This window comes from Lepidochelys olivacea (assembly GCF_965140295.1).
Source record: "Lepidochelys olivacea isolate rLepOli2 genome assembly, chromosome: 20".
Taxonomy (NCBI): Eukaryota; Metazoa; Chordata; order Testudines; family Cheloniidae; genus Lepidochelys; species Lepidochelys olivacea.
This window is the reverse complement of record NC_140430.1, coordinates 16,514,274-16,541,802: the sequence shown is the minus strand read 5'-3', so window position 1 is coordinate 16,541,802 and position 27,529 is coordinate 16,514,274. Positions and strand designations below refer to the sequence as shown.

General features: G+C 53.9%; 1 protein-coding gene across 5 annotated transcripts in view; it reads right to left on the bottom strand.

The window, feature by feature from the left end:
- Positions 1-3,135: 3,135 nt before the first annotated feature.
- The window catches only part of EVI5L (ecotropic viral integration site 5 like), an 82,537-nt gene continuing 58,143 nt past the window's right edge, over positions 3,136-27,529 (bottom strand). For 3 of the 5 annotated variants that reach the window (XM_084610167.1, XM_084610166.1, XM_084610168.1), the window contains 6 exons: positions 26,648-26,788; positions 20,881-21,039; positions 18,311-18,457; positions 17,581-17,676; positions 17,268-17,363; positions 3,136-11,261 (listed from right to left, as the gene is read on the bottom strand). In XM_084610167.1, the coding sequence (XP_084466293.1) occupies positions 10,938-11,261; positions 17,268-17,363; positions 17,581-17,676; positions 18,311-18,457; positions 20,881-21,039; positions 26,648-26,788 (963 nt within the window). In that variant the 3' untranslated portion in view covers positions 3,136-10,937. The remainder of the gene's footprint in view (positions 11,262-17,267; positions 17,364-17,580; positions 17,677-18,310; positions 18,458-20,880; positions 21,040-26,647; positions 26,789-27,529) is intronic. The other 2 variants (XM_084610169.1, XM_084610170.1) reach the window with 1 other exon arrangement.

The following is a 27,529-nucleotide window of genomic DNA, read 5'->3' as shown; positions in this document are numbered from 1 at the left end:
CTGATACGGATGGGGGGAGGGAGCAGCCCTGGATGGGCCCTGCCCTGCGATGGATGGGGATAGCTGATACGGATGGGGGGACGGGAGCAGCCCTGGATGGGCCCAGCCCTGCGATGGATGGGGATAGCTGATACGGATGGGGGGACGGGAGCAGCCCTGGATAGGCCCAGCCCTGCGATGGATGGGGATAGCTGATACGGATGGGGGGACGGGAGCAGCCCTGGATGGGCCCTGCCCTGCGATGGATGGGGATAGCTGATACGGATGGCGGGACGGGAGCAGCCCTGGATGGGCCCCAGCCCTGCGATGGATGGGGATAGCTGATACGGATGGGGGACGGGAGCAGCCCTGGATGGGCCCTGCCCTGCGATGGATGGGGATAGCTGATACGGATGGGGGGACGGGAGCAGCCCTGGATGGGCCCTGCCCTGCGATGGATGGGGATAGCTGATACGGATGGGGGGACGGGAGCAGCCCTGGATGGGCCCTGCCCTGCGATGGATGGGGATAGCTGATACGGATGGGGGGAGGGAGCAGCCCTGGATGGGCCCAGCCCTGCGATGGATGGGGATAGCTGATACGGATGGGGGGACGGGAGCAGCCCTGGATAGGCCCAGCCCTGCGATGGATGGGGATAGCTGATACGGATGGGGGGAGGGAGCAGCCCTGGATGGGCCCTGCCCTGCGATGGATGGGGATAGTTGATACGGATGCGGGGGACGGGCGCAGCCCTGGATGGGCCCAGCCCTGCGATGGATGGGGATAGCTGATACGGATGGGGGGACGGGAGCAGCCCTGGATGGGCCCTGCCCTGCGATGGATGGGGATAGCTGATACGGATGGGGGGACGGGAGCAGTGCTGGATGGGCCCCAGCAAACAGAACAGCAAGAGGCCTGTATTGGTCCCTGTTCCACTCCTCCAGCCCTGGAAATTCAGAGGGCCGGGAAGAAGGCAGGAGCAGCCCCTCTGTCCCAGCCAATGCACATCCAGCACTGTTGGAATACAGCCACCTCTGTGGTGGAGTTACCGGCTTGAATCACAGCCATGGGGGGCGGTTTTGGCCAGGACACACACTGCTATTGCAGAGGGATCTTTAAGGTCTACACCCAGGCAGACAGGGCTTTAAAATCTTAACAGAGTGCTCCACCAGCAGTCAGCTGCTCCGAACCCACCTGCCTGGATGATAGTTGACTGCATGGGGCATTGCTGGGTCCAGCTCTCAATCCTTCAAGCAGCTCCTGCAACATGCACCTCTGAACATCCTCCCCATCGTGTCAGCCATGTGCCAGTTTCACTCTCTTGCCGTCTGGTTCTGCTCTGACTCACGGGAGCCCTGATTCCCCTGCCCACTTCCTGTCTCAGCTGGGAGGCTGTTTGCACAGATCTCGCCCTGGCCGGGCAGGCTGGCTCAGTGCAAGAACTGAACGGGCAGTAGGGGTGATGCCTTTGCTCTGATAAATCCTTCTCATGAGCAGCAAGTCACAAATATCTGGTGTGTGCAGCAGTTGAGTCCATATGCCATTGGCTGCCAGCCTGGCTCAGACTGATGGGCCCATCTAGCCTGGTATCCCACCTGCGGCAGCGTCCAGCACTGCTGACCTGGTAGGAGCCTGCCCGGTGCAGCCATTGACAGCGGAGGAGCAACTCAGCTTCACTAGATATTCCAGCCGAGAGCAGCTCAGATCCCCCCAGCTCAGCCAGAGGGAAACTCCTATTTGCTGCTGAGGCACCTGCCCAACCCTGCTGTTCAGACCCCAACTGCAGCAGCATGTACTGTCCACTGCTTCGCCCGTCTCTATGGAGGGGAAGCTCGCAGGGTCCCTGCTAATAGGGAACTCGAGCAAAAGGCCAGCAGGGCAATTGTGGCTCACAGCCACAGGGCAAGGAGTGGGAGTCCTGGAAGGGAATTATGATCAAATTCAGGAGCCCTGGCAAAGGGATATCTGGCCAGGGTCACCTCGACAACAGCCTGAGTTTGGCGAGAGCCCGCTCAGCACGGGGGAGAGGGCAGCCACGCACAATGATCCGCACGAGGTCAGAATGTGAGTGTCGTGAATCTCCCCTAAGCGGGAGATCTTACCCCACTAGCCTTCCTTTATGGTGCATTCAGTCATGGCTCTGGGGTCCCACAGCTGCCAACTAGGACTGGTCTGTGTGAGATGGACACCAGCCCTTCAAGAACCGGGACTCAGACCCACCAAACAGCCACCATCAATTTTCACTACCTGAGCTGGGCTGGCTCTGAACCACTGACCAAGATGGCAAAGGCTTTGGGCAGGATCCCAAGCTGATGTAAATCAGAATTGCCCCATTAAAGTCAGTGGAGTGATACTGATTTACACCAGCTAAAGATCTGGCCCGCTACGTCCCATATCAGTTCTCCCCTCACCCCTTGCATAGAGTTTAAGACCAGAAGGGGCCACTATGCTCAGTGTCTGCCCTCCAGCATGATCTAGGCGAGAGCAACGCACCCAGGGCTCCCAGCACACAGCCCATATCTCGTGCTTGAGCTACTGCAGCTCATTGAAAAACACTTCTGCTCAAGTGCTGGAGAATCCACCCCGCACCAGGTCATTTCTGGTGGTCAGTCACCCCTCTCCTCATTTGCACCTTATTTTTAGTCTATATTTGTCTGGTTTTAAATTCCAGCCACTGGACTGCGTGATGCCTTTGGCTGCTGGTCATAAGAGCAGCCTTCTCCCAACCCCGAGTACAAAGGCAGAAAAGATCCACTGGCTGGAAGCTGAAGCTAGATAAATCCAGGCTGGAAATAGGACGTGCATTTTAATGGAGAAGGAAATGAACTACTGGGACAATTTCCCAAGAGGTGCAGTGGATTCTCCATCACTTGGAAGACCGACTCAAGAGTGGCTGTATCTTTCTCTGTGTGAGCACGCGTGTGGTCTAGCTCAACCACAAGCTATGGGCTGGCTGCAGGAGTCACTGGGCGAGGGTCTATGTGGTTTATGTTATACTGGCCAGGCTACCTGATCACAATAGTCTTTTCTGGTCAATCTGTGAATATTTTTAACACGCTGACATTTTCCAGATGCGCTCCGGAAGAGGTGCTGGCCTGCCGGCCTTCCCAGCCACGCCTGGAACAGAAGCGCCCTACAGAGCCCAGAGGCACAGAGTTAGTAAGACAGTGTAAATAGTTTATTGTTTTTGATGGTTTTTCTCTCTTTTTCTGAAAGTACAGATGCTTTTTGCACAAGTCAGTTTTTTTTTAAAATGGGCGTGGGCTGAAGAGGACGAAGGTTACAGTCAGAGAGGAGGAGGAGGGGTCATCGCTACACGGATACACCAGACACACGAGTTTGGGAGCGGTCAGACCGTCGGGCGGCAGTTACAATACCATCAAAATGAACCAAAATTCACTGCAACCTGAGTGCGCTTCTTGGATATGGAGCCAAACGGGCTTCCCCACAGCTGAGCTCTGCGCACCCCGCAGGAAGGCAGCATCCAAGCCAAGGGGGTGGCACCGATCTGACATGCCTTTGCATGCTGATTGCCAGTGAGGGAGGCGCCCGTGTGTTGGATTCCCTGTGGGGTGGGGTGTCGGTAATGACTCCACCCACGGGTGGGAAGCCCTGCCGGGTCCCCTCCTCCGTCTCACTCGCATTTCACGGTTACTTTCTCTGGAGAGACCAGTTCCACACTTTGCAGCTCCAGTGTGACTCCAATGTACACCAGCTGGTTCACCCCACCTCGGGATCAGTCCCGTGATTCCTGATCCATAGCGGGTGAGCGATCTCTGTGTCTGAGTGCCGGCCAACAGCCCCTGGTCTAACCTCACCTATCCTGGGGGTTTCCCCTGCCTCGCAGAGGAACTATTGGAACCATTTACCAGGGTCGTGGTGGATTCTCCATCACAGATGATCGTTAAAGCAATGCTGGACGCTCTTCTCAAAGCTCTGCTCTAGGAATTGTTGGGGGCAGGTCTCTGACCTGTTATCTAGGTGGTCAGACTAGACGATCACAATGGTCCCCTCTGTCCTTGGAATATGTAACTCCTTATGATCTCCTCCATTGAATCTTCTGTGCTCTCTGCTTCCTGGCCCCCAAGGGTCTCCCATCTGGCTCCCATCAGCACCGCTCCTTACTCAGCATGGGGATGGGCATGGAGAGGTCCTAGTTATTCCCTGGCAGCCAGGTGGGGAGACTCAACCTGTGTCAATCCATGTGACAGCTGAGTCCTAGACACAGATCCTGGCTAGTCCTGGTCACTCTGTGGGCCTTTTCTCTCTGGGTCTGCCCTCTGTGGGACTGTCCGCTAAGAAGTAGGGCAGACCTGGAGGGGGCCGTGTGGGAGCTGTTAATGCCCCAACAGCACAGTGGCTTTACAGCCTCTATTAAAGATGGACAGGCAGGAGATCCTGAGTGGTAGAAACTCTGACATTTTTGCTCTTAAATGTTGAGGCTTCCCCAACTTCGGGGGTGTCACAAAATGTGTTTCCTAGAGGTGGATTTGAACCCAAGCCCTAGCTCCAAGTGCCCCCAAATTTGGGGGAGTCCAGGCTGAACTTTCAGGCTCTAATTTTGCTTCCCCTTCTCTCCGGGTCCTGCACTCAATAAATTAGTAGTAGCTTAAAGCCTGCTCTGAACTTCCCTACAGGATGTCCTTGGGCAAGTTCCTTCCCTTCTCTGGGTCTCAGTTTCCCTCTCACCCTCCATCCTGTCTATCTAGACTGAAAGCTCTTTAGAACAGGGGCTCTCTCCTACTGTGTCTGTGCAGCACCTTCCAGCCCTGATCTCAGTTAGGGCCCCTCGACACCGCCATAGTTTACCTACTAATATTTCATCCAGCACATTCCACATGTTTTACAAACATAACTAGTTGACCAGCCTGGCACCAGATGGGGAAACTGAGGCAGAAAGGAGGAGGCAGTGACTTGCATTGCATGATCTGGAGTCAGAGCTGGGATGGGAACACAGGAGACACCGGGCTCCCAGACCCAGAGTCTACCCACTAGACCATGCCTCTCCCTCCCTAAAGGGCAGAGTTCAGGTGAAGCCCCCCCCACCAACAGCTACTCAGCACCTACTCCCTCTCTATGCATCCACATGGGCGCTGCCTGCAGCCTGCCCCGCAACCCTGGCTGTGCTAAACAAAGGGCTTGCCGGAGTGGATCAACCTAACGGTCTATCCAGTCCTGTCTACAACTGGCCAGTCCCAGCTACATCAGAGGAAGATGGATCCTTGCAGCGGGCAGGCAGTTGAAGAAGCAGCAAGGGGACCAAAGCTGCCAGGTTAGAGGCAGCTAGAGTGAAATGTCTGGCTGAGGTTTGCCCATGGTGTGCTGAGCTGTACTTACGCTCCTGCCGGGGAGGGGCGGGCATGCGTGAGTGTCAGCAAGCAGGTGTGCCCTGCCGCCCTGGATGCTGCCTTCTCGGATCTAGGCGGCTGCAGCCTACTACAAAGCACACAGCAGGTCACCTTTAGGCACCTTGTTTTAGTTGCTACTCAAAAATCATCCAGGAAAAAAACAAACCAAAACCAAACCCCCCAACATAAGTAGCTCGAGAATGAGCATCGCCAGAGCCACGGGGAGCTGGGGAGGCGGTGGATTTTCCCTTCTAAACTCAGTTCAGTTTGCTTTAGTCATGATCCAAACCCTTCCACGTGCCATAGTAGCCAGCACTGCAGGTGGGATTTACAGACTCTGTCCATGTCACGGAGGCGATAGCAACACATCAGGCAAACTCCCTTGCAGGCAATGGGAGCCTTCAAAAAACGCCTTCTCCGACGCCTTGAACTTGGCACCGCTTATCCACACAGAAAAGCCAGCTGAGACCCCGATGGCCCGCTTGCATGGAGTGCCTGGGAAGGAACCTGCAGCTGAACTGGCCCTGTCTACGGTGGATGGAAAGCCACCCAGAGCCTTCCTACCAAGTCACCCCACAGTGCTCAACTTCGTCATTTGTAAGAAGCCCATGCTCCCAAGCCGTATGGTCCGGCGCTATGGAGCGGGAGCCCCAGGATACATTGCTACTGGGGACATGGTGTACGGATGTGTCGAAGGGTGTGGGGTGAGGGACCAGGCTGAAGAGCGACATGCTGCCATTGATGCAACCAAGGGTCTGCCTAGAGTAGACTGTGTCCAAGGCTACTAGGGAGTCTGGACAATATTCTGCTCCGACGCCCTCTGGCTGGGCACTTCCACTGACAGCAGTGGGGGCAGAAAGTGGGTGGCCAACCACGCCTTGCAGTTCTTCTCTAGGTCCAGCCCTGGGGGGAGGGCAGTCAAGGAGTAACCCAGTGGCCTGCTGTAGGCAGCAGACTCTGCTGGGCTGGAATCCAGCTTGTGGTTACACCCATGCAGTCCCACCCATTTCAGTGGCATTGCATGGGACTCAGCAATGGCAGAATCTGGCCCTCTGTTCATGCAGGTTGCTGCAATTCTGACTTGAACCAGGGACCTCCTGTTGGCTGCAGGCAGCACCCCTATCAAAGAGTCCCTTCCCCACCAGCTGTGCAAGAAGAAGGGGTGCTAAACTGGGAGTCAGCTCATGCCACCTCCTGGGGTGGTCTCCAAGGATATTACCCCACCCTGCTTCCTCACGGCCCAGCACCTCTGTGGATGGGATGATGTCCTAGGGAGGGTCTGGGTCTCCCTGAGAGCTGATTCCTTATGGGGGGTGGCGGTGGGCAGGGAGCCGGTCCTGAACACCTGACTGCTCAGTGTGCAGCTGTGGAAGTGGGCATGCAAGAGCAAAGTGGGCATCTGGAGCCCACTCGTCCTGTACCCCAGATTCTGCTATTACTAACTCCAGTGTGATCCCACTGAAACCACTGTGTGGGTCTATGTGGGGACAGGATTCCAGCAGAGCAGAGCAGGGCTAGTGTCTGCTCCCTACAGCAGGGTCACACCCAACTGCAAGGTGCAACGTGCGAAGTCTCTGCTAGAACGTGATAAAGCCGCCCAAGGGGACTGTCCTCTTGGAAAGGGTGTGAAAATAAGGGCCTGATCCTGACTACAGCAAAACTCCCAGCGAAGTCAAAGAGCCAAAGCCAGAGACCGTGAACGATTTACTCAGTTTACTCAGGATATACTCTAGAAAACTCCCGCTGATTTCAAAGACATGTTTTGCCTAAGTCCTGAGGGCCAGATCTCCAGTTGGTGTAAATTAGTGTCACTGTGCTAGAGCCAGCGGGCTAAATCCCTAGCGGGTGTAAATCAGCGTATGTGCACTGGGGTCAATGGGGTTACGCCGATTTGCGCTGGCTGTGGATCTGGTGCAGACGCACTGCTCTTAGTAGTAGAAGCAGCCCACGAAAGCTGACGCTCCAATAGATTGGTTAGTCGCTAAGGTGCCACAAGTCCTCCTGTTCTTTTTGCAGATACAGACAGACACAAGCTGCTGCCCTGAATCCTCCAGCTGTCGCCCCGGTACTGCTCCCAGCTGCAGTACTTTGGAAGTCCTTTAATAGGAGCCAAATGCCAAAGCCTTTCCTTCGGCAAAGCTCTCAGCTCCTTGACTGGGTAAGGCCCAGGTAAATGCCGAGTACAGGAAGGACTTGGCCCTATGGGACAGATTCTGATCTGTTATTCCAGCGTTAATCTGAAGCAACTCCACTGAAATCAATCAATGGGGGAAGGAGCTCCAAATCAATCCCTTATTTCCAGAAGGGCTTGTGCCTTCGGGCCGCTCTCTGAAGCTGCTAGTCCTTGTCTGGTGCTATACAGAATAAATAAAATAAGGAAGTGGCGCATATGACCAGCTCCGTAACCAGCAAATGGATTCACAAGCCACCTTCTGTTGTAAACAGGGCCCCCAGCATAGGAAAGTGGCATCTGGAGCTAAAGGCAATGGCAGAGAAAGGCCTGCATGTTAATCACCCTCAGCTCATGTGGGATGCTGCTGCTCTCTGTGGGGGAGGGAGGAGGAAGGGGGAGAGGTATCACAAGAATTTGGCAATACAGTGCAGCATGTATATATATATAATATATATATTAAAATATACAGATTATAAATACCCAACCAAAGCCTCTCCCAGGCATATTTATAGAAGTATACATAATACTCTAGTCCAGTGACGTAGTGGGCCAGTGAGGGGCTCAATCCAAGCATTCAGGTCCACTGGGGCTGTTTTCCATCTCAGAAGGGGAAGGTTTAGGATATGGGGGAAGGTTCTGCCAAGCTGGGAGGTCCAAGGCATCCCTCTTTGGAAACAGACCGAGTGAACTTAATACACCAGCAGGGAAGGGGAAAGCTATGAAAATACCTATTGGCAGGGGAGGGTTGGAGGTATATACTGCATTGAAAGTGACATTTGCAATCGGCCGGAGAGGAAATCAGGCAAAGCCATCCATGGGAATGGGTTTTCCTCAGCTGCTGGATGTCTGGGTTTATTGAATTCAGAGAGCAGAAGGGAAATAAGAGGAGGGTGTAAAGCAGGGGCAGGATGGGAAAGAAAGAAAGGAAATAAAACTCAAGTCCGTAAGAGAGCAAGCCAGATAATCTCCACAGGGACTGATGGATCCAGCCAGCTCCACACCCCTTCCAGCATTCTGCTTCTCTCTGCCTAAGCAGGTCTGTGCACAGGCTGCTCTCGATGGCTGGTACCCTCCATAAATAGAACAGCCAATGGGCAACAACGCACCCCATGCGCTCAAGGTTTTAAAGCGGCCATTTGTGCCTAGCAGCATCAGTCTCTCCCAGGGACATGACAATGGCCCCGAAAGGGCCCTCCCGCCATGTCCCAGCACCACGTGAACTCTGGTCCTGAGCCCCACGGCCTTCGTTTGCCATCCAGGTGCCTGGAAAACTCAGCCTTCATCCCAGCCACCCGAGATCTTCCACCCCTGCTGGGAGCAGCCAGTCCTGGAGATCTCACCTTCCATTTTCCACCCGTGCTCCTCGAAGGGCATTGGAATGGAGCTGTGTTTCTGCAGCACAGAGGGGTTGGAAATGAATGGACACTACAGGCTCAGGGGCTTGCAGCTCCATGGCATCTCTCCACCGCCAGGAAGTGATGCAAAGCCCCGAAGCAGGAAGTGATGCAAGACGGACTCTGTCACAAACAAATGGAAGTGCAATCTGGACCGTTTCGTAGTGAGGGAAGCAGAGCCCGACACTGGAAATTAGGAGTCAGAGCTGTAGACAGAATGGACTAGCTCCTGTGCTGGTGTAGATCAGTGTAGCGCCATTTACTGCAGCTGAGCTCGGGGGATTTGCACCAGCTGAGCAGCTGGCTTGCTGACTGCAGGCAAAGCTCTTGGGGTGAAGGGCTGTGATGGTGGGCCTGGCCGGCTCTTCCACACAAATGATACTTGATGGGCACTGTTGCCAAGACCGATGTCGCTAGCCAAGGTGGGAGCACGGCAGGCTGCACTTTATTGGAAAATTCCTTCAAGAGGGATCATGTTTGCAGACTGGCTCCATCCCAAGGAAGCTGCTTCATCTGCTGCCTGATCACCAGGGCAGGCTTCGAAGTGGCGAATGGTTCAGCAATTCTGGCCCAAGGTGGCCTATTTGGAGATAAGCAGCTTGGGTTTCTCTCTGATTAGGAGCTGAGCTCTCTATTAAGGGCTACTCCAAGGAGCTGGCATTTCCATCATCTGACCAGGGCTCGCTGAGCCGTGCATGCTGTCCATCCATCGCTCCAAATCTCCTTACTGCTCTGGCAAACTGGAGGGCATCTCACGGGGCTACTGAAACGGTACGGACACATGGTGCCAGCTGCAGAGCTGGGAGAGCCAGTTCAGAGGAACACAGGCCAGGCTGGCTGAGGGAGGTGAAGCCCCATCATGCATAGAAACAAACCTTCTCCAGATGATTCCTGGCTGGGGACTTCTCTCTAGGCTCCTCCCGAAACTGCTCTTGCTTACTGGGCACCTTTGCTGTGCACCAGACAGATCTTGGTAGGGACACGAGGTTTAAGGTGGCTCTCTGGGTAGAGTAAGAAAGGTTCTCCTAGGGGATTTGTTTCCACATAGCCCTCTCCAGACAGGGAGGTTAGGAATTTAGCTGGAAACCCTGCAGTTTGCCATATGGAGCAGAAGAGAAAGGGAATAATTACAACACCTTCTGGAGAACTTAACTGAGCAGGAGATTGAGAGCGCAGCTCCATTACGGATGGAGGACAGGAAGGCAGCAGGGCAGAATGCTGCTCCCCTAGATTTCCTTATGACACAATAATGGTCAGTGTAATTTCCTAGAACTTAAAGCTTAGTGTGGAGCTCCCTGAGGGGAGCCCAGTTGGCATCATAACAGTTTAAATAAATAACATCTGGAGAACAAAAATAAAATATAATCTCTCACGTAACCAAGCAGGCTCCTCGATCCAGAATCCCCCGCGCTGGGCCCTTCCCATCCTGGGGAGAGCTCCCTTGAGAATAGGGATATGAAGGCCTCCAACTCTCCCCTCTCCGAGCAGATGCTCTCGGGATCATCGGGGACATGCATTTAAATAAAAGGAAGAGGGACCCACCTTCCTGCCCTCTGAGTGTGGAGGGGAGGGAATGGTTTGTTGGGCAGTTGCCCACAGGTGCTCGGACCAGGTGGATGGTCATTGGGCCTGGATATCCAGCGGCCTTGCCGTTTCCACACCCACTCAGGATGACACTGAGTGAGTTCTCAAGTGTGCAAACTTTTGGGAAAGGGCAATACAAGAAGGAGGCATTAGGGGGTGGGGTTGGGCGAACAAGGGTTACTCAATGGAGTCGGAGTGTAACTACCGGTGATGACAGAGCAGGAGAAAGGCAGTGCAGACAACAATCAAGAGGTTCTGTATAACACAGGCCGGCTGGAGAGCTGTCCCTGCATGGCAGCAGACGTGCAATGCTCTCTAAGTCCAGCCATTATGTTGGGTCTATGATCTCCCCCACCTGCTGCTCCTGAGAGCGCCAAGGAGAGGAGTCTCTTCTCTCCAGGCTGCCCGCTCAGTGCCCGATTGGTGGAGGGGGGATCCCCCTGGCATCGGCATCTCCTCTCACTTGCTGAGGGTTTCTCCGAAGATGATCTGCGGCTCCATCTCGCCATCAGCCTCAGCGGTGGAGGTGGGGTCCTCGGGCTCACTGTCCGTGGAGCCATCGCTCTCCTTGCCAGAGCTCTCTGTGCCCCGCAGGAAGCGGGCGTTGCAGGGTGAGAGTGGGTACAGCACGTCCTGCAGCGCGCCCACCACCATGGGGTTGGTCAGCAGCTCCTCATCTGAGGAGTGCAGCGAGTCCTCGTCCACTGCCAGGTGGCTCACAATGTGGATGCCATCAAAGCCCATGGAGTCCTCGAAGGGCTTCTGGCCCTTCATCAGCCGGATCTGGAGGGCACAGGGAACCGGAGGTGAGGAACAGCAGTGACAGGGCTGGCTCATGCACCCTTCCCAGCCCTGCCTGGCTGGCCTGGATGGGGAGGGGCAGGGCACGATGGAGCTCAGAAATACACTGGGGGATCCGGCTGTCCAATCCCCCAGAGACAAAAGGGTGTATAGACAGCTCCCGCAAGGGGGGAGCACAGGGCGGACTGGGTTATATTTATGGAGACTACCTCTTCCCAGAGTGGGGTGGAGGGAGCTTGGGGGGAGGAGGAGCAGAGACAGCCCCTCCCAGTATGGGGCAGAGGGAGCTCTGGGGAGTGGAAGGAGCAGAGATGGCCCCATGCAGCATAGGGCAGAGACAGCTCCCCAGTGTGGGGCAGAGGAGGACGGCTGATGGAGGATGGCTGCTTACTCACAGAGCTGATCTTGAGGAATTCGACAGAGAATTTCTTGGCTCTGCACAACCTTGGGCAAGTCACATGCCCTGTCCGTGCTTCAGTTTCCCTGTCTGTTAAGGGGTTAATAATGCTGTCCCACCTCCCAGGGTGGGGTTGTGGGGCTGAATTCATTCCTCTTTCCAAAGTGCTTTGACTCAGATCCCCAGCAGTGACAAGTGCTGCCTTTATGATTCAATATGTACAGCCAGATCCCCAGCTGGTCTAAACGGGCAGAGCTCTATGGGAGTCAATGGACCATATCCCCACCTGGTTTAAATCAGCGTTGCTATACTGGAGTAAATGAGGCTACAGAAATTTACACCAGCTGAGGATCTGGCCCAATGCAGTCTAGAAACCTTGGTCACCTGGGAAATTGACAATTCAGCGTACAAAGCATCACACCGGGTGACACCGTGACAGCCAGGCCTCCCCGAGCAGTGAATCCCAAAAGTCTTTAGGCCTCCTGGCAGCAAAGCAGTCAAGCACAGGTTAATGGAGAATCAGAGAACTCAGACAGACAGCGAGCATGGCCAAGCAGGTGAGGCATCAGACTAGGGACAGGAGACATCAGGGTTGTTTGAATTATGGTAGCATCTAGAGGCCTCAACCAGAGCCAGGGTCCCACTGTGCTAGGCACTGCATGGACCCCGAGCCAGACTAGGGTCCCTGCCCCTTGTGCTGGACACTGCGCAGACCCTGCCTGAGACTGGGGCCTGGTTGTGTTGGGCGTTGCCACTCCCTGCCTCAGATTGGGGACCCATCATGCCAGGCGCTGTCAGACTCCAGCCTACCAAGATCTGTGCGTGACAAAGCAGCTGCTAGAGTCTCTGCTGAGCCCAGCTCCCCATATAGGCTTGTCCTGGGGGTTGCTGAAGGGGCTGGTTGGCTGACTCAGAAGCATACCTCCGATCTCTATCAGCTCCCCTGAAAATCAGTGACTTGGAAGCCTTAGTCACAGGCTGTTCCTCAACTCGACTTCACAATGCGTAGGTGGCTGTGGTCTGCCACAAAGACACTAGTACGAGAGTCCCGGGAGCGAATCTATACTGCGTTCAACCGGCTTGGCTTAACAGCGAAATCTTCAGCAAGTTTAAACACAAAAAGGAAGCTTACAAGAAATGGAAATTTGGACAGATGACTAGGGAGGAGTATAAAGATATTGCTCAAGCATGCAGGGGTGTAATCAGGAAGGCCAAGGCACAATTGGAGTTGCAGCTAACAAGGGATGTGAAGGGGAACAAGAAGGGTTTCTACAGGTATGTCAGCAACAAGAAGGTGGTCAGGGGAAGTGTGGGACCCTTACTAAATGGGGGAGGCAACCTAGTGACAGAGGATGTGGAAAAAGCTGAAGTACTCAGTGCTTTTTTTGCCTCTGTCTTCATAGACAAGGTCAGCTCCCAGACTGCTGCACTGGGCAGCTCAGTATGGGGAGGAGGTGACCTGCCCTCAGTGGCGAAAGAACAGGTTAAGGACTATTTAGAAAAGCTGGATATGCACAAGTCATGGAGCAGGTCCTCAAAGAATCAATCCTGAAGCACTTGCATGAGAGGAAAGTGATCAGGAACAGCCAGCATGGATTCACCAAGGGAAGGTCATGCCTGACTAATCTAATCGCCTTTTATGATGAGATTACTGGTTCTGTGGATGAAGGGAAAGCAGTGGATGTATTGTTTCTTGACTTTAGCAAAGCTTTTGACACGGTCTCCCACAGTATTCTTGTCAGCAAGTTAAGGAAGTATGGGCTGGATGAATGCACTATAAGGTGGGTAGAAAGCTGGCTAGATTGTCGGGCTCAACGGATAGTGATCAATGGCTCCATGTCTAGTTGGCAGCCGGTATCAAGTGGAGTGCCCCAAGGGTCGGTCCTGGGGCCGGTTTTATTCAATATCTTCATAAATGATCTGGAGGATGGTGTGGATTGCACTCTCAGCAAATTTGCGGATGATACTAAACTGGGAGGAGTGGTAGATACGCTGGAGGGGAGGGATAGGATTCAGAAGGACCTAGACAAATTGGAGGATTGGGCCAAAAGAAATCTGATGAGGTTCAATAAGGATAAGTGCAGGGTCCTGCACTTAGGACGGAAGAACCCAATGCACAGCTACAGACTAGGGACCGAATGGCTAGGCAGCAGTTCTGCGGAAAAGGACCTAGGGGTGACAGTGGACGAGAAGCTGGATATGAGTCAGCAGTGTGCCCTTGTTGCCAAGAAGGCCAATGGCATTTTGGGATGTATAAGTAGGGGCATAGCGAGCAGATCGAGGGACGTGATCGTTCCCCTCTATTCGACATTGGTGAGGCCTCATCTGGAGTACTGTGTCCAGTTTTGGGCCCCACACTTCAAGAAGGATGTGGATAAATTGGAGAGAGTCCAGCGAAGGGCAACAAAAATGATTAGGGGACTGGAACACATGAGTTATGAGGAGAGGCTGAGGGAGCTGGGATTGTTTAGCCTGCAGAAGAATGAGGGGGGATTTGATAGCTGCTTTCAACTACCTGAAAGGGGGTTCCAAAGAGGATGGCTCTAGACTGTTCTCAATGGTAGCAGATGACAGAACGAGGAGTAATGGTCTCAAGTTGCAGTGAGGGAGGTTTAGATTGGATATTAGGAAAAACTTTTTCACTAAGAGGGTGGTGAAACACTGGAATGCGTTACCTAGGGAGGTGGTAGAATCTCCTTCCTTAGAGGTTTTTAAGGTCAGGCTTGACAAAGCCCTGGCTGGGATGATTTAACTGGGAATTGGTCCTGCTTCGAGCAGGGGGTTGGACTAGATGACCTTCTGGGGTCCCTTCCAACCCTGATATTCTATGATTCTATGATTCAAGTCCATGGGGCCAGGTGCAATGCATCTGAGGGAGTTGGCTGATGTGATTGCAGAGCCAGTGGCCATTATCTTTGAAAACTCATGGCGATCAGGGGAGGTCCCGGAAGATTGGAAAAAGGCAAATATAGTGCCCATATTTAAAAAAGGGAAGAAGGAGAATCTGGGGAACTACAGACTGGTCAGCCTCACTTCAGTCCCCAGCAAAATCTTGGAGCAGGTCCTCAAGGAATCCATTCTGAAGCACTTGGAGGAGAGGAAGGTGATCAGGAACAGTCAACGTGGATTCACCAAGGGCAAGTCATGCCTGACCAACCTGATTGCCTTCTATGATGAGATAACTGGCTCTGTGGATGAGGGGAAAGCAGTGGACGTGTTATTCCTTGACTTTAGCAAAGCTTTTGATACGGTCTCCCACAGTATTCTTGTCAGCAAGTTAAAGAAGTATGGATTGGATGAATGGACTATAAGGTGGATAGAAAACTGGCTAGACTGTCGGGCTCAACGGGTAGCGATCAATGGCTTGATGTCTAGTTGGCAGCTGGTATCAAGCAGAGTGCCCCAGGAGCCGGTCCTGGGGCTGGTTTTGTTCAACGTTTTTATTAATGATCTGGATGATGGGATGAATTGTACACTCAGCAAGTCTGCAGATGACACTAAGCTGGGGGGAGAGATAGATACGATGGAGAGTAGGGATAGGGTCCAGAGTGACCTAGACAAATTGGAGGATTGGGCCAAAAGAAATCTGATGAGGTTCAGTAAGGACAAGTGCAGAGTCCTGCACTTAGGAAGGAGGAATCCCATGCACCGCTACAGGCTGGGGACCGACTGGCTAAGCAGCAGTTCTGCAGAAAAGAACCTGGGGATTACAGTGGACGAGAAGCTGGATATGAGTCAGCAGTGTGCCCTTGTTTCCAAAAAGGCCAACGGCATATTGGTAGGAGCAGTGCCAGCAGATCGAGGGAAGTGATTATTCCCCTCTATTTGGCACTGGTGAGGCCACACCTGGAGTATTGTGTCCAGTTTTGGTCCCTCCACTACAGAAGGGAGGTGGACAAATTTGGAGAGAGTCCAGCAAAGGGCAACAAAAATGATTAGGGGGCTGGGGCACATGACTTATGAGGAGAAGCTGAGGGAACTGGGCTTATTTAGTCTGCAGAAGGGAAGAGTGAGGGGGGATTTGGTAGCAGCCTATCAAATGGATGGATGGAGCTCGGCTATTCTCAGTGGTAGAAGAGGACAGAACAAGAAGCAATGGTCTCAAGTTGCAGTGGGGAAGGTGTAGGTTGGATATTAGGAAACACTATTTCACAAGGAGGGTGGGGAAGCACTGGAATGGGTTACCTAGGGAAGTGGTGGAATCTCCTTCCTTAGAGGTTTTTAAGGTCAGGCCTGACAAAGCCCTGGCTAGGATGATTTAGTTGGGGATTGGTCCTGCTTTGAGCAGGGGGTTGGACTAGATGATCTCCTGAGGTCTCTTCCAACCCTAATATTCTATGATTTTTCCCCCTGCCCCTCTGGATTCTGATCACTCTCCACAGCCCTGCACCAACGACCTTCAAAACCCACTGTGCGCGGTGATATGTCCACCCCGCCGTCCATCAGGGCATGCCAGTGAATGTTCTGCCCCATCCACTGCAGCAGCAGCAGCAGCCTCACTGCACCCCACCCCCCCGCCTCCCTTTCTTATGAAGCCAAAGGCTTTTCATGGGGAAGGAGATGAGCCACCTGTAGAAGCTGTGGAGGTGAACAAACAGCCGCCAGCTACTGGCTCAGCCACACAGGACTGGGGATGTGGGATAAGTATATGGCTTCGTCTATGGCCCCATCACTGTAGGATCTGAGCACCTCATGAACTTTAATGCATTTATCCTACCACCACCACTGTGTGGCAGGGCAGGGCTATCATCCCTACTGTACAGACAGGGAAACCAAGGCACAGAGCAACTAAGCAACTTATCCGAAGTCACCCAGGGAGTTTGTGGCAGACCAGGGAATTGAACACAGGTCCCCCGAGGTCCTAATCACTGTGCCACCCTTGTCCTGGCTCTTACAACATTGGCATAGTTTGAGTTCTATATTTGGGAGGGCAGTTCCAGCCAGGCCAATGGGACCGTGCATGAGGGCCAAATTCCACACCTGCCAGAGGCTTGCAGTTGGGGGAGGCACGCCCCCCATGCCCTTCCCAAACTACGCCCATGTCTTGCAGCCAAAAGTCACCAGCAGAGAGGGTGCTTGCAAGGACAGGTCTGAGCCGGGGGCACTGCCTTTCCCTGGCCCTTCCAAAGCTCTGTGCTACGCAGCACAGAGACCTGAGTAGTCTATGGGATTGGTGCCTTACATACGCATACAATGAGGCAGAGACAGAGGAGAGTCGTGATAATATGGGTTGCAACTAGAGATGGGCTGCAGACAAGAGCCCAGGTCCCAAAGCCCCCAAATCCAGAGCTCGATCCAGTTCAAAAATTTGCTAACAGCCCCAATTTCCTGTGGGCCAGCCCAAAAGCCTGGATCTCGATTCACTCTCAGTGCCGAGGAGGGATCAACTGGAAGGAAGCTGGGTCTGGCATCCCCCATTCGGAAAGTGGTTTCAGGGATCCTGCAAGAAGGGACACTGCTATTCACCCAAGGTCTAAACTCGGACACAGGGGAGCAAGATGGCCTGGCAGGACCCTGGCCAAGGAGGAACCTGATAAGCTGCTCTCTGCCCCCATAATGGACACAGCACTGGGGGTGGGGACTGCACTCACCTCAGCCTTGAGCTCATCAATCTGGTCCTTGAGCTCCCGGATGTATTGGGAGGAGTCAGAGTTGTTCAGCTGGCCCTGGATCATCCCTTCTTCCCTCTGTGGAGAGTGGGGAGAGAATCAGACTTGGTCCAAAGGCGACTGGGAACAGAGATGGGGGAAGGGATGCCAAGGTGACAGCCGTTTCCCTTTCCCATCTCACTCAGAGATCCCTTCCTGACCTCCAGCTGGGATCAGGACAGGCTCTGGAGCAGGAGTGTGGTTTTTGTGCTCACAAAGATACACATGTCTGGGTGAGCTGGTTATTTCCCCGCACCTGGATCTCCAGCTCAGCAATCCGCTGCCGCATCTCTGCCACGGCTGCCATGCTGTCGGCCTCCCGCAGCCGCACCGCCATCACCTCCTCTTTGCTCTGCAGTGTCAAACACACGGTGTTAATGTCAGCGCAACAGCCAGGGGAACAACAGGACTCAGCAAGGGGAGGGTTCAGATCCGCCAAGACCCAGCTCGAGGATATGCCATGCCCCTGCTCAAAGCACCACGAGCCTCCAACATGTCACAGAGCTGCAGAGCCTGGAAATTCATCTGCGTTAGTTTGGAGTACAGCCCCTCCACCCACATACGGGCTGCATCGTCACCATGTCTGGCCTGCTGGGTCCAGGTCTACACAGGTGGTGGTGTGTTCAAAGCAGGAAGGGAAGCCCAGATGTGGGCCACCTGATCCCTGCCCCCCAAGCTCATCCCCTTGGGTCCCTGAGTCAGCACATCGGGGGCTGTGAATCCCAGGTCTGGGGAGAGGATTTCTGCACAAGCTGCTGTTAGATTCACTGTCTGGAGGCCACACCTGGGGGCTGACAGTGCTGTCTTCTTGCCACCTAGCCCCTGAAAAGCAGCTAGGTGAATTTCACCCAGTGCCGAGCAGAGCAGAGCAGAGCTGGCTGGGGTGGGGCAGGGCAGGGCAGGGCAGGGCAAGGGACAGTTTCCTGGGCTGGAGCAGGCCGTCCCCACTGCATTGCTGTGGCTGCCCCCCACAGCCTGGGGCTCACCTTGCACTCGGACTCCGCATGCTTGCGCTTGGTCTCACTCAGCTGCGTCTGCAGCCCTTTGTTCTGGGCAGTGAGGTATTGCAGCTTCTCCTGCAGCCCTAGGCACTCCTGCTCCGTCCGGTTCAGCAGATTACTGTGAATCTGATCCTGGGGTGCCGGGCGGAGACAGACAGGGAACAAAGCTCAGGTGACAGGCCATTCCACCATGCCCGCTCGCAGCAAACATGGGGTTCCAGCCCTACAGCTTCCATGGCGTGTGTGTGTGTGTGTGTGTAAACACCCAATACACTCCCTCATCCCCAACTGCACCCCCACTCCCACCCTGCAAACACCCACATCCCCCAGCTGCATCCCCACAGAACACACCCCCATAACTGATCTCCATGCACATGCAACACACACCCACTCCTCACAACTGCGTCCTCCCATTCTATAGCAGCACCCCCAACTCAGTATGCTCCACAACTGCACCCCCACTGAATCCTCATTGGCACATCCACTCCCCTAGCCCCCCCAAATACCCACCACACGCACACTACCTGCCTGCAAACATCCACCCAACTGCACCCCTACACAATGCACCCCCACACTCCATGGCTCTGCTCCATGCACACACAACACACGTCCCCACCACCTGCACTCCCATCCCCATAAGAACGGCCATAGTGGGTCAGCCCAATGGTCCATCTAGCCCAGTGGCTTGTCTGCCGACAGTGGCTGGTGCCAGATGTTTCAGGGGGAAGGAACAGAACTGGGAAATTAGCAAGTGATCCACCACTGTCCAGCCCCAGCTTCCGATCATCACCCAGCACACCCGCTCCGAACAGCCACTCCTTAGTGCACCCCCCACTATGGCCGCACTCCAGGATTGCACTCCATGTGCACACAACACCCCTCAGTACACACCACACACTCACTCCCCAACACACTATACATGTCCACATACTCCAACACACTGCTCATGCCTGCCAAACTCACCACCCCCAACACAGTGTATGCGCCCTGCATGCATCCACACCCAACACACTGTACACACCTCCCAACCCAAACACACTGTACAAGCCCATAGCCACCCACTTCCCATCACTGTGCACGCCCTGCACACACACACACTGTGCATGCCCCCACCCCAATACACTGACCTACGCCCCGCAGTCCCCCAACACGATACACATTTCACCCCAACACACAGTACATGCCCCACGCCCCTCCCATACCCCACCCACATCCCCCTTCCCTACACACTACCCACATTCCTGTCCTTTCGTACTGCCCGTACCCCACCCACATCCCCCTGCCTACACACCGCCCACATTCCCCCTCTCTACGCAGCGCCCACATCCCCGTCCCTATGCACTGCCCACATTCCCCCCTGTGACAAAGTGGGACTATTCTTAATGTTTCCTCTGAATATTGTGGGGGTGCCTCAGTTTCCCAAATGCAGTTCTTAAGTGTCTAGGTGGTGGGATAAGGCTGTATGATCGTTGCAGAGCCCTAGAGGGCAGGTGTGTGCAGGGGTCTGGACACAGAGAATGGCCGACACCCTGTTTCCTGGCAACTGGTGGCCTGGGCCCTTCCCCCCTCCAAGGTGAGAGCTAAAGGGGTTGGAGAACAAAGGAATCCGGTGACCTCCTGGCCCGGGAAAGGGACAAAGCCCAGAGGAGGAGGGGCTGGAGAGAGTTTCAGTTTGGGGCTGGCTGGGGCCATGGAGTGAAGTGCAGACGTGGTTGTCTGGCTCACTGCCCCCAAAATGGACCCAGCTGAGGGGTCCTGTTCTCTGCATCTACAAGCTCTGTGTTAGACAATGTTCCTGTTGTGTAATAAACCTTCTGTTTTACTGGCTGGCTGAGAGTCACGTCTGACTGTGAAGTTGGGGGTCAGGACCCTCTGGCTTCCCCAGGACCCCGCCTGGGCGGACTCGCTGTGGGAAGCGCACGGAGGGGCAGAGGATGCTGAATGCTCCGAGGTCAGACCCAGGAAGGTGGAAGCTGTGTGAGCTGTGTGTCCTGAAGACAGGCTGCTCCCAGAAAGGAGACTTCCCCAGAGTCCTGTCTGGCTTCGTAGGGAGCAGTTCCAGAGCATCGCCCGGGGACTCCGTGACACTCCCCCTAGACCCCACCCACATCCCCCTCCCTACGCACCGCCACACACCCCTCCCACATCCCCCTCCCTACGTACCACCCACGCCCCACCCACATCCCGTCCCTACGCACCACCCACGCATCACCCACATCCCGTCCCTACGCACCACCCACGCCCCATCCACATCCCCCTCCCTATACACCGCACACATTCCTCTCCCTATGCACTGCCCATGCCCCACGACCCTCTCTATACATAGTACACACCCCACACACATCCCCCCCTCAACTGCAGCCCCCCTTATACATCCACAACATCCCCCCCTCCTTACTTGCATGCTTCCCCCACAGCCATCACCCACACAACTGCACCCCACCCCTCTCCCCACTGTCAGGGGTCCTCGCCCGGGGGTACATTGGGACCGTGTGCCGATCTCCCATGGGAACGTTCCAGACCCAGCTGGCTTGTCACCCTGCCAACTGCCTCACCTGGGTTTCAAGCTCCACCAGCCTCTGCCGCAGCTCGCGGAGGTCGGCTTGGGCCTGGGCCTCCCGCAGGCGGATGGTCATCAGCTCATCCTGGAGGTCGTTCATGGTGTTCTTGCGGGGGGACTCCTTCCAGCGCCCGCCTGTCCGTGACAGATGAGCCTAGGGGAGTGGAGGGTGCACAGGGTGAATGTGTGCCCCCATGTCAGGATTCACGCACCAACCTGCGGAGCTCCTGCTCCTCGCCTGCACGGGCCCCTCCAACCAGGGTCCCACAGCGCTTCTCAAGCCTCGTTCTGCCCCACTGCACACCCACGAGGTCAGGTCATGATCCCCGCACTGCCAATCCTAAAGCCATAGAAGTGTGCAGCCAGATGGACGGGGTTGACACTGGGGACTAGAAACTAATCAATTCGGCTTTGCTGCTTAAGTGTGAATTGACCTGAGGCTTACAGGAAAAGGTTTCAGGGTGTGCAAAAGACCCAGGGTGTGACCTAAATGACAGCCAGCACCCTGATGGGAGAATATCTCCACAAATGGGGTAAGGGTGCAGGGCTCACCATGCTGGTTGGGTTGGAAAAACTTTATAAGATCTGTCTCTATGAGCTTAAAATGTGGTCAGTGGACAGAAAGCCTAAAGATCTGTGGTGTGCAGGCTGGCTGGCAGATGAGTTTGTGGGCAGCAGGGCTGGGTATGAAGAGACCCAAAGGGGACTGGCCTAAGCCTGGGAAAGGAAACCCCTGGAAGCATCCCAGAAGGGGACTCAGGAAAACCCAAAGTTGGGGTACGGCCGATGGAGACCTCCTCCAAGGGACATCTGAGACCTGCGGTATAATTTCTGTAGGAAAACAGGGCATAAGTGGGCAAAATGCCCAAGGGTAAGGAAAGAGTGGCCAAACAGAACCTTCAAAGTGTTAACTTGGCCAACGCCCAGGGCAGAGGGGCTAAATCAGCGTCTGTCCGACCGGAAAAGCACCCTGAGCTCAGGCTCCAGGGGCAAACTGTGACTCAACTATTGGAGGAAAGCAGTCACGTAGTCAGCCCCTCAGGGACATGCTGGACAGTGACAGAAGGGCTCCCAATCCAGGCACCAGTACATATGTCCTGCTATCCTCTCCTGTGCTTAGATACATCTGACCCCTATAGAGAGCAGCAGGTTGTGGCTAATGGGAAGACATTCATGGGGTGCAGAGATTCTGGGTCAGAGAGAAACTGCATCAAACCATGTGTTGTGCAACCCCATGAAGTGCTGAATGGCTGTGTAACCTAGGTGAAGGTCCCAAAAGTGAAGTCATTTGCCCTGCCTGTGGCTCAGGTCTCTGTGAGGACACAGGAAGGATCGGGGTGGGGTGGGGTAGTTGGGGTTCTCCGAGGATATCACCTTGGACATCCTTTGGGAAACGACTGTATCACTCTAAGCAAGGATCCAGTCCCTGCTTCTGTAGTGGCCAAAGACTTGAATCCAGGGAGCCAGAAGGCTCGGAATGAAGGTGTCATAGAACATGCAAATAGCCTAGCGGGCAGGGAGGAGGGGTTTTCCCCCCTGGCTGCTAACACAAAGGAAGGAGCTGCTAAGCTTAAGACACCTGCCTGTCTGCCCTGTAGCTGAGTGGGGCAGAGGGGTCACCTCGCCCATCTCCACATGTGAGATGTGACAAGGAGAACTGCCATGTTTGCCCTGTCCATGGGTGCGAGAAGCCCCAGAGAAGGGTAATGCAGCTGGAAGGCTGCTGCTGGCTAACGGAGACCCCTGGTCAGAATGTGGCCCTGGTCATGGTGGGTTTTCCTGAACAAGAGACCGCGAATCATAACCCTCCAGAACAGGGCCCGAGAGAAGACTCAGTCCTGGGGGTGAGGGCAACAGGGTGACCCCAAGAGGGGAGATGGGCTCCTGGCATATGCACAGATCTGGGGTTGGGACACCCTGCATCCCTGCCTCACCACACCTTGGGACACCAGAGCCCCAGAGATGTGACTGGGTGAAGACCCAAGGCTCAAGGGCTCACTCCCTAATCCAACCAAGAGGTAAAGGCACCCCACTTTGCGGCCAAGATGGCTGACTCATGGAGGAATGTGGGCTCATTGCACTCCTCACTCCGGCAGGACCCCATCCCAGCTTTGGGATGGCAAAAGGGCACAGAGCTGCATGAAAACTCCTTATGCGTGCCCTGCTGGTGCCATCTAACAGACCAGACCCAAGTGAGGACATGAAACTGCACTGACTTGTGTATTGGGCACTGTATGTTTGATTGATTAGCAAGGGTGCTAAATGAATCTTGCTAGTGCCTGGTAGAACAGCTGCCAAGGAAATGTGAAAGATGCTGTGGCATCTATGGATAACATTGGGGGTTCGAACGTCCCTAGGTCACTGGTTAAAGTGACCCTGCTCAGTTCAGTCTCAAAGGGGGAAGAGAAGTGACAGCGTGGGAAGTCTCTGTAATATTTTGTAGGAATACTGTGTGTGCCTCAGTTTCCCCTATATGCTGCATTGTCATCTGGGGGTGGCAAAGGGCTGTTTACTCTCGGGCAAGCTACCACACAGGTGGAAATGGTGCCTGGCTCTCTGCGGACTGGCCCGTCATTGGAGAGTCAGGGAAGACAACGGCAAAGCCAAACACTGGAACATTTGCTACCTAGCAACAAAGGACCATGGATGGTCCACACCCTCCCCAGGAAGCCAGCTGTGTTTGACCAGTTGGAGAACAAGGGACTGAGGAGGGGCCAAGCCAGGAACTTGAACAAGGAAGGAGGACACAGAGGGACAGAGCAGGAGCCAAGGGTGGGCACTGCTTTGCTGGGACTCCAGGCTGGCCAAGATGAACCAGGCTGTATGTTTCTGTTCTGTGTGATGACCAAGGACTTTCTACGCTGTGTCGCAGACATCTAGCAATCCTGACTGCTTCTGTGATGCTGGCTGAGAGTCAGTGCAGCTGCTGAAGGGAGGGAGTCCGGTGCACTTACTGCTCCTTTTGAGTGTACAAGTCTCTCTCAGGTGCTTGCTCATCTCAGTTGGACTCACTGAAGGGAGATCATGAAGTGAAGCAGGAGTGCTGAAGACCCTGAGGTCTAAGGAGGCGGTGAGGCCGAGTGGCTCACCCTAGTGAAAGAATGCGACTCTAAAGGGGGTCTGGCACACTGAAAGGCATACAGAGGGGAAGGAACTTGCCTATAGTTGCTCTGTGAGCCCAGGATAGAACCCAGGAGTTCGGACTCCCCGCCCCCACTGCTCTGTCAGATCATCCCAGGCCAGCTGAAAGACATTCCTTACTGAAGCACAGATCTGCTGAGGGTGAAGGGAGCTCTTACCCCCTAAGGCTGAGCTTTGTGGGAAAGTGGACTGGTCTGTGACCCTGGGAGCCAGCTCACTTTGAGCCCAGATACCCGAGCCTGTGACACCGTGAAGGAAATTTATGACAAACAAGGACATTGTGGACGCTTCTTCACTGAAGGTTTTCAAAAGGAGGCTGGAGCCACCTGTCTGGGATGGTTTAGACACAACAAATCCTGCATCTTGGCAGAGGGTTAGGCTAGGTGACCCTAGTGGTCCCTTCTAACCCTATGATTCTAACCCCCTGCCACGGTCCTGTTCCAGGTTGAGATTCAGGCCAGTTTTGAGCTGATTCAACTAATAAAGCCCCAGAGGGGCAGATCTGAGGATCACAGAATCCCAGAACTGCAGGGCTGGAAGGGACCTAGAGAGGTCTTCTAGTCCAGCCCCCTACACTGGGGCAGGGCCAAGACCATCCCTGATAGGTGTTTTTCCAACCTGTTCTTAAAAATCTCCAATGACAGGAATTCTACAACCTCCTTTGAAAGCCCATTCCAGAGTTTAAATCTCCCTTGCTGCAGATTAAGCGGATTACTTCTTGCCCTACCTTCAGTGGACATGGAGAACAACTGATCTTCGTCCTCTTCAGAACAACCTTTAACATATCTGAAGACTGTTATCATGTCACCCTCCCTCCTCAGCCTTCTTTTCTCAAGATTAAACATGCCCAGTTTAACCATTCCTCACAGGTGAGGTTTTCTAAACCTTTGATTATTTGTTGGTCTCTGTGAATTCTCTCCAATTTGTCCACATCATACTTGAAATGTGATGCCCCAAACTGGGACACAGGACTCCAGCTGAGGCCACACAGGTGCTGAGCAGAAGGGGACAATTACCTCCCATGTCTGATATACAACACTGCTGTAGGTATACCCCAGAATGATGAGAGCTGGTTTTGTAACTGCATCACATTTGACTCAGCGTAGACTCATAGACTTTAAGGCCAGAAGGGACCATCATGATCATCTAGTCTGATCTCCCGTATATTGCAGGCCACAGAACCTCACCCACCCGCTCCTGTAACAGACCCATAACCTCTGGCTCAGTAACTGATGTCCTCAAAGTCACTATTGGCTCATATTCAATTTGTGGTCTACTATAACCCCCAGAACCGTTTCAGCACTACTACCACCTAGCCAGTGATTCCTCTTTTTGTATTTATGCGTTTGATTTTTCCTTCCCAAGTACAGTACTTTGCACTTGTCTTTGTTGGATTTCAACAAATTTGTCAAGGTCATTTTCAATTCTAAACCTGTCCTCCAAAGTGCTTACAATCTTTCCCAGCTTGGTGACTTCTGCAAGTTTTATAAACATGCTCTGCACTCCATTATCCAAATCAGTAATGAAAATATTGATTAGTACTGGACCCAAGATTGACTGCGGAGCCCCACAAGATACAGTTTGACAGTGAACTTTTTACAACTACTCTTTGGTCTTTCAACCACTTGTGCATCCACCTTATAGCAATTTCATCTAGACCTTCTTTAGTTTGCTCAGAAGAATGCCTTGTGAGATTGTCAAAAGCCTTACTAAAATCAACACATATCTGTGACACTACACCCCATATTCTTCATAGAAATATGATGATAGCAATATGGCATGACTAAGATATACTTTACGCAAGATGGCTCATGTAAGATATCATTGGAAAGGTTATGATTCACTGAATGTGATTATCCAATTTGTATGCACGTATCCTTTCTGTATCTGAAGTTAGGAATATTGACTATGTAACAACTACAACTGTGTGTGTACTTGGGGGAACGCCCACCAGATAGCAGGCAATCCTCAGTGCAAGACAGTATTATTTTGGGTTTATTCCCCCAAAAGGGGTGTGCACATGAGTGCTGGGTGAATCCTCTCACACAGAGCTGACTTCAGTCTGTGTCTGTAGCTGGGTGGGGCCCTACCTGTGTGTTTGTGTGCTGCAAGAGGCCAGAGAGCCTCATTCAACAAAACAGGGAGAGGAAATCCAGGCTGGTGGAACAGGAGGGGCTCAGTGAGACAGCAGTACATCAGGTGACATCCCAAAGGGGGGGTCTAAACCATCACAAAATCATATCTACAGCTTTCATGCATCTGCTAGGCCGGTAACCCTATCAAAGAAAGAAATTAGGTTGGTTTGGCACAATTTGTTGGTTATTACTTATTACCCTATTATCCTTTAGGTGCTAACAAATTGATTAATAGTTTGTTCCAGTATCTTTCCAGGTACCGAAGTCAGAGTGTTCCATTATTCCCTGGGTCCTCTGTATGCCCCTTTTAAAGATAGGTACTGTGTTAGCCCTTCTCCTGTCCTCTGGGCCTCACCCATGAGTTCTCAAAGATAATCGCTCATCAGATGTATCGCTGGCTGGGGGGCTGTCTCTGCCCACGTGCTGGGGTCAGGGATGGGTAGCTGGCCTGGTGGTGAGTGGAGCCGACGGGGAAAGGGGCTTTACCTGCCAGCTGTCATTGAGCTCCTTCACCTGCAGCTGTAGCTCCTTGAGTGAGGTCAGTGCTGCCACCTCCCGCACCTTCAGTGCCTTGAGCTCCTCCTGCAAACGGGCCACGTTGTTCTCGTCAGGCAGCGAGCTGTTCTTCTGCAGGGAGGTGGGGGCAGAGGGGGTCAGACTGGGACCTCAGCAGCACAGGCTTCTCTGCTCTGACCACTGCACTGTGCTGCCCACCTTTCCACATCCAGGCTCTGTGGGCACTGAGGGTGCTCCCATGGGTGGGTGTGGGCAGGGAACGAGCCCCACAGCCGCGCACTCATATAATTTGGGGCTAGGGTTGGAGCCTTTGGAAGTGCTGCTGGAGTGCAGAGTGACATGCTGCTCTGTGTGACCCCCAACCTAGCTCCTGGAAGCAGCTCCCTGAGATCGCAAGGCCACCCCCATCCCTTAATATTCAGCAGGCCGCACTCCCACCCCGGCTGTAAGCAGAGGGCAAAGAAGGATATCCCAGGTGGCTCCAAGTTTCCTACTGGTGGGATCTCCCGACAAAAAGGGACAGCAGCATGGCCTAATGGGCAGCTCTAGCCCTGGCATGGTGGGGACACAACCTGGTCCCATCTAGAGAGAGCCATGTTTGCACCCTGACCCTGCTGGAAGCGCAGTCCCCAACACGGTGGCTGTTCTAGAGAAACCAGACCACTGGCTGACAGTTCAGGAGATGGGACAGGCTCTGGCTCGCTCCCCTGGAGATATCTCCTAGGATTTGTCTAGAGCAGCACAAAGTGAGAAGATCGGAGCAGGGGCAGAGACCCGAGGCCTGCTCTCTGCTCACAATGGTGGAATTCCACTGGCGTCCATACAGCCCTGTTGCTGTAAAGGGACAGTCCA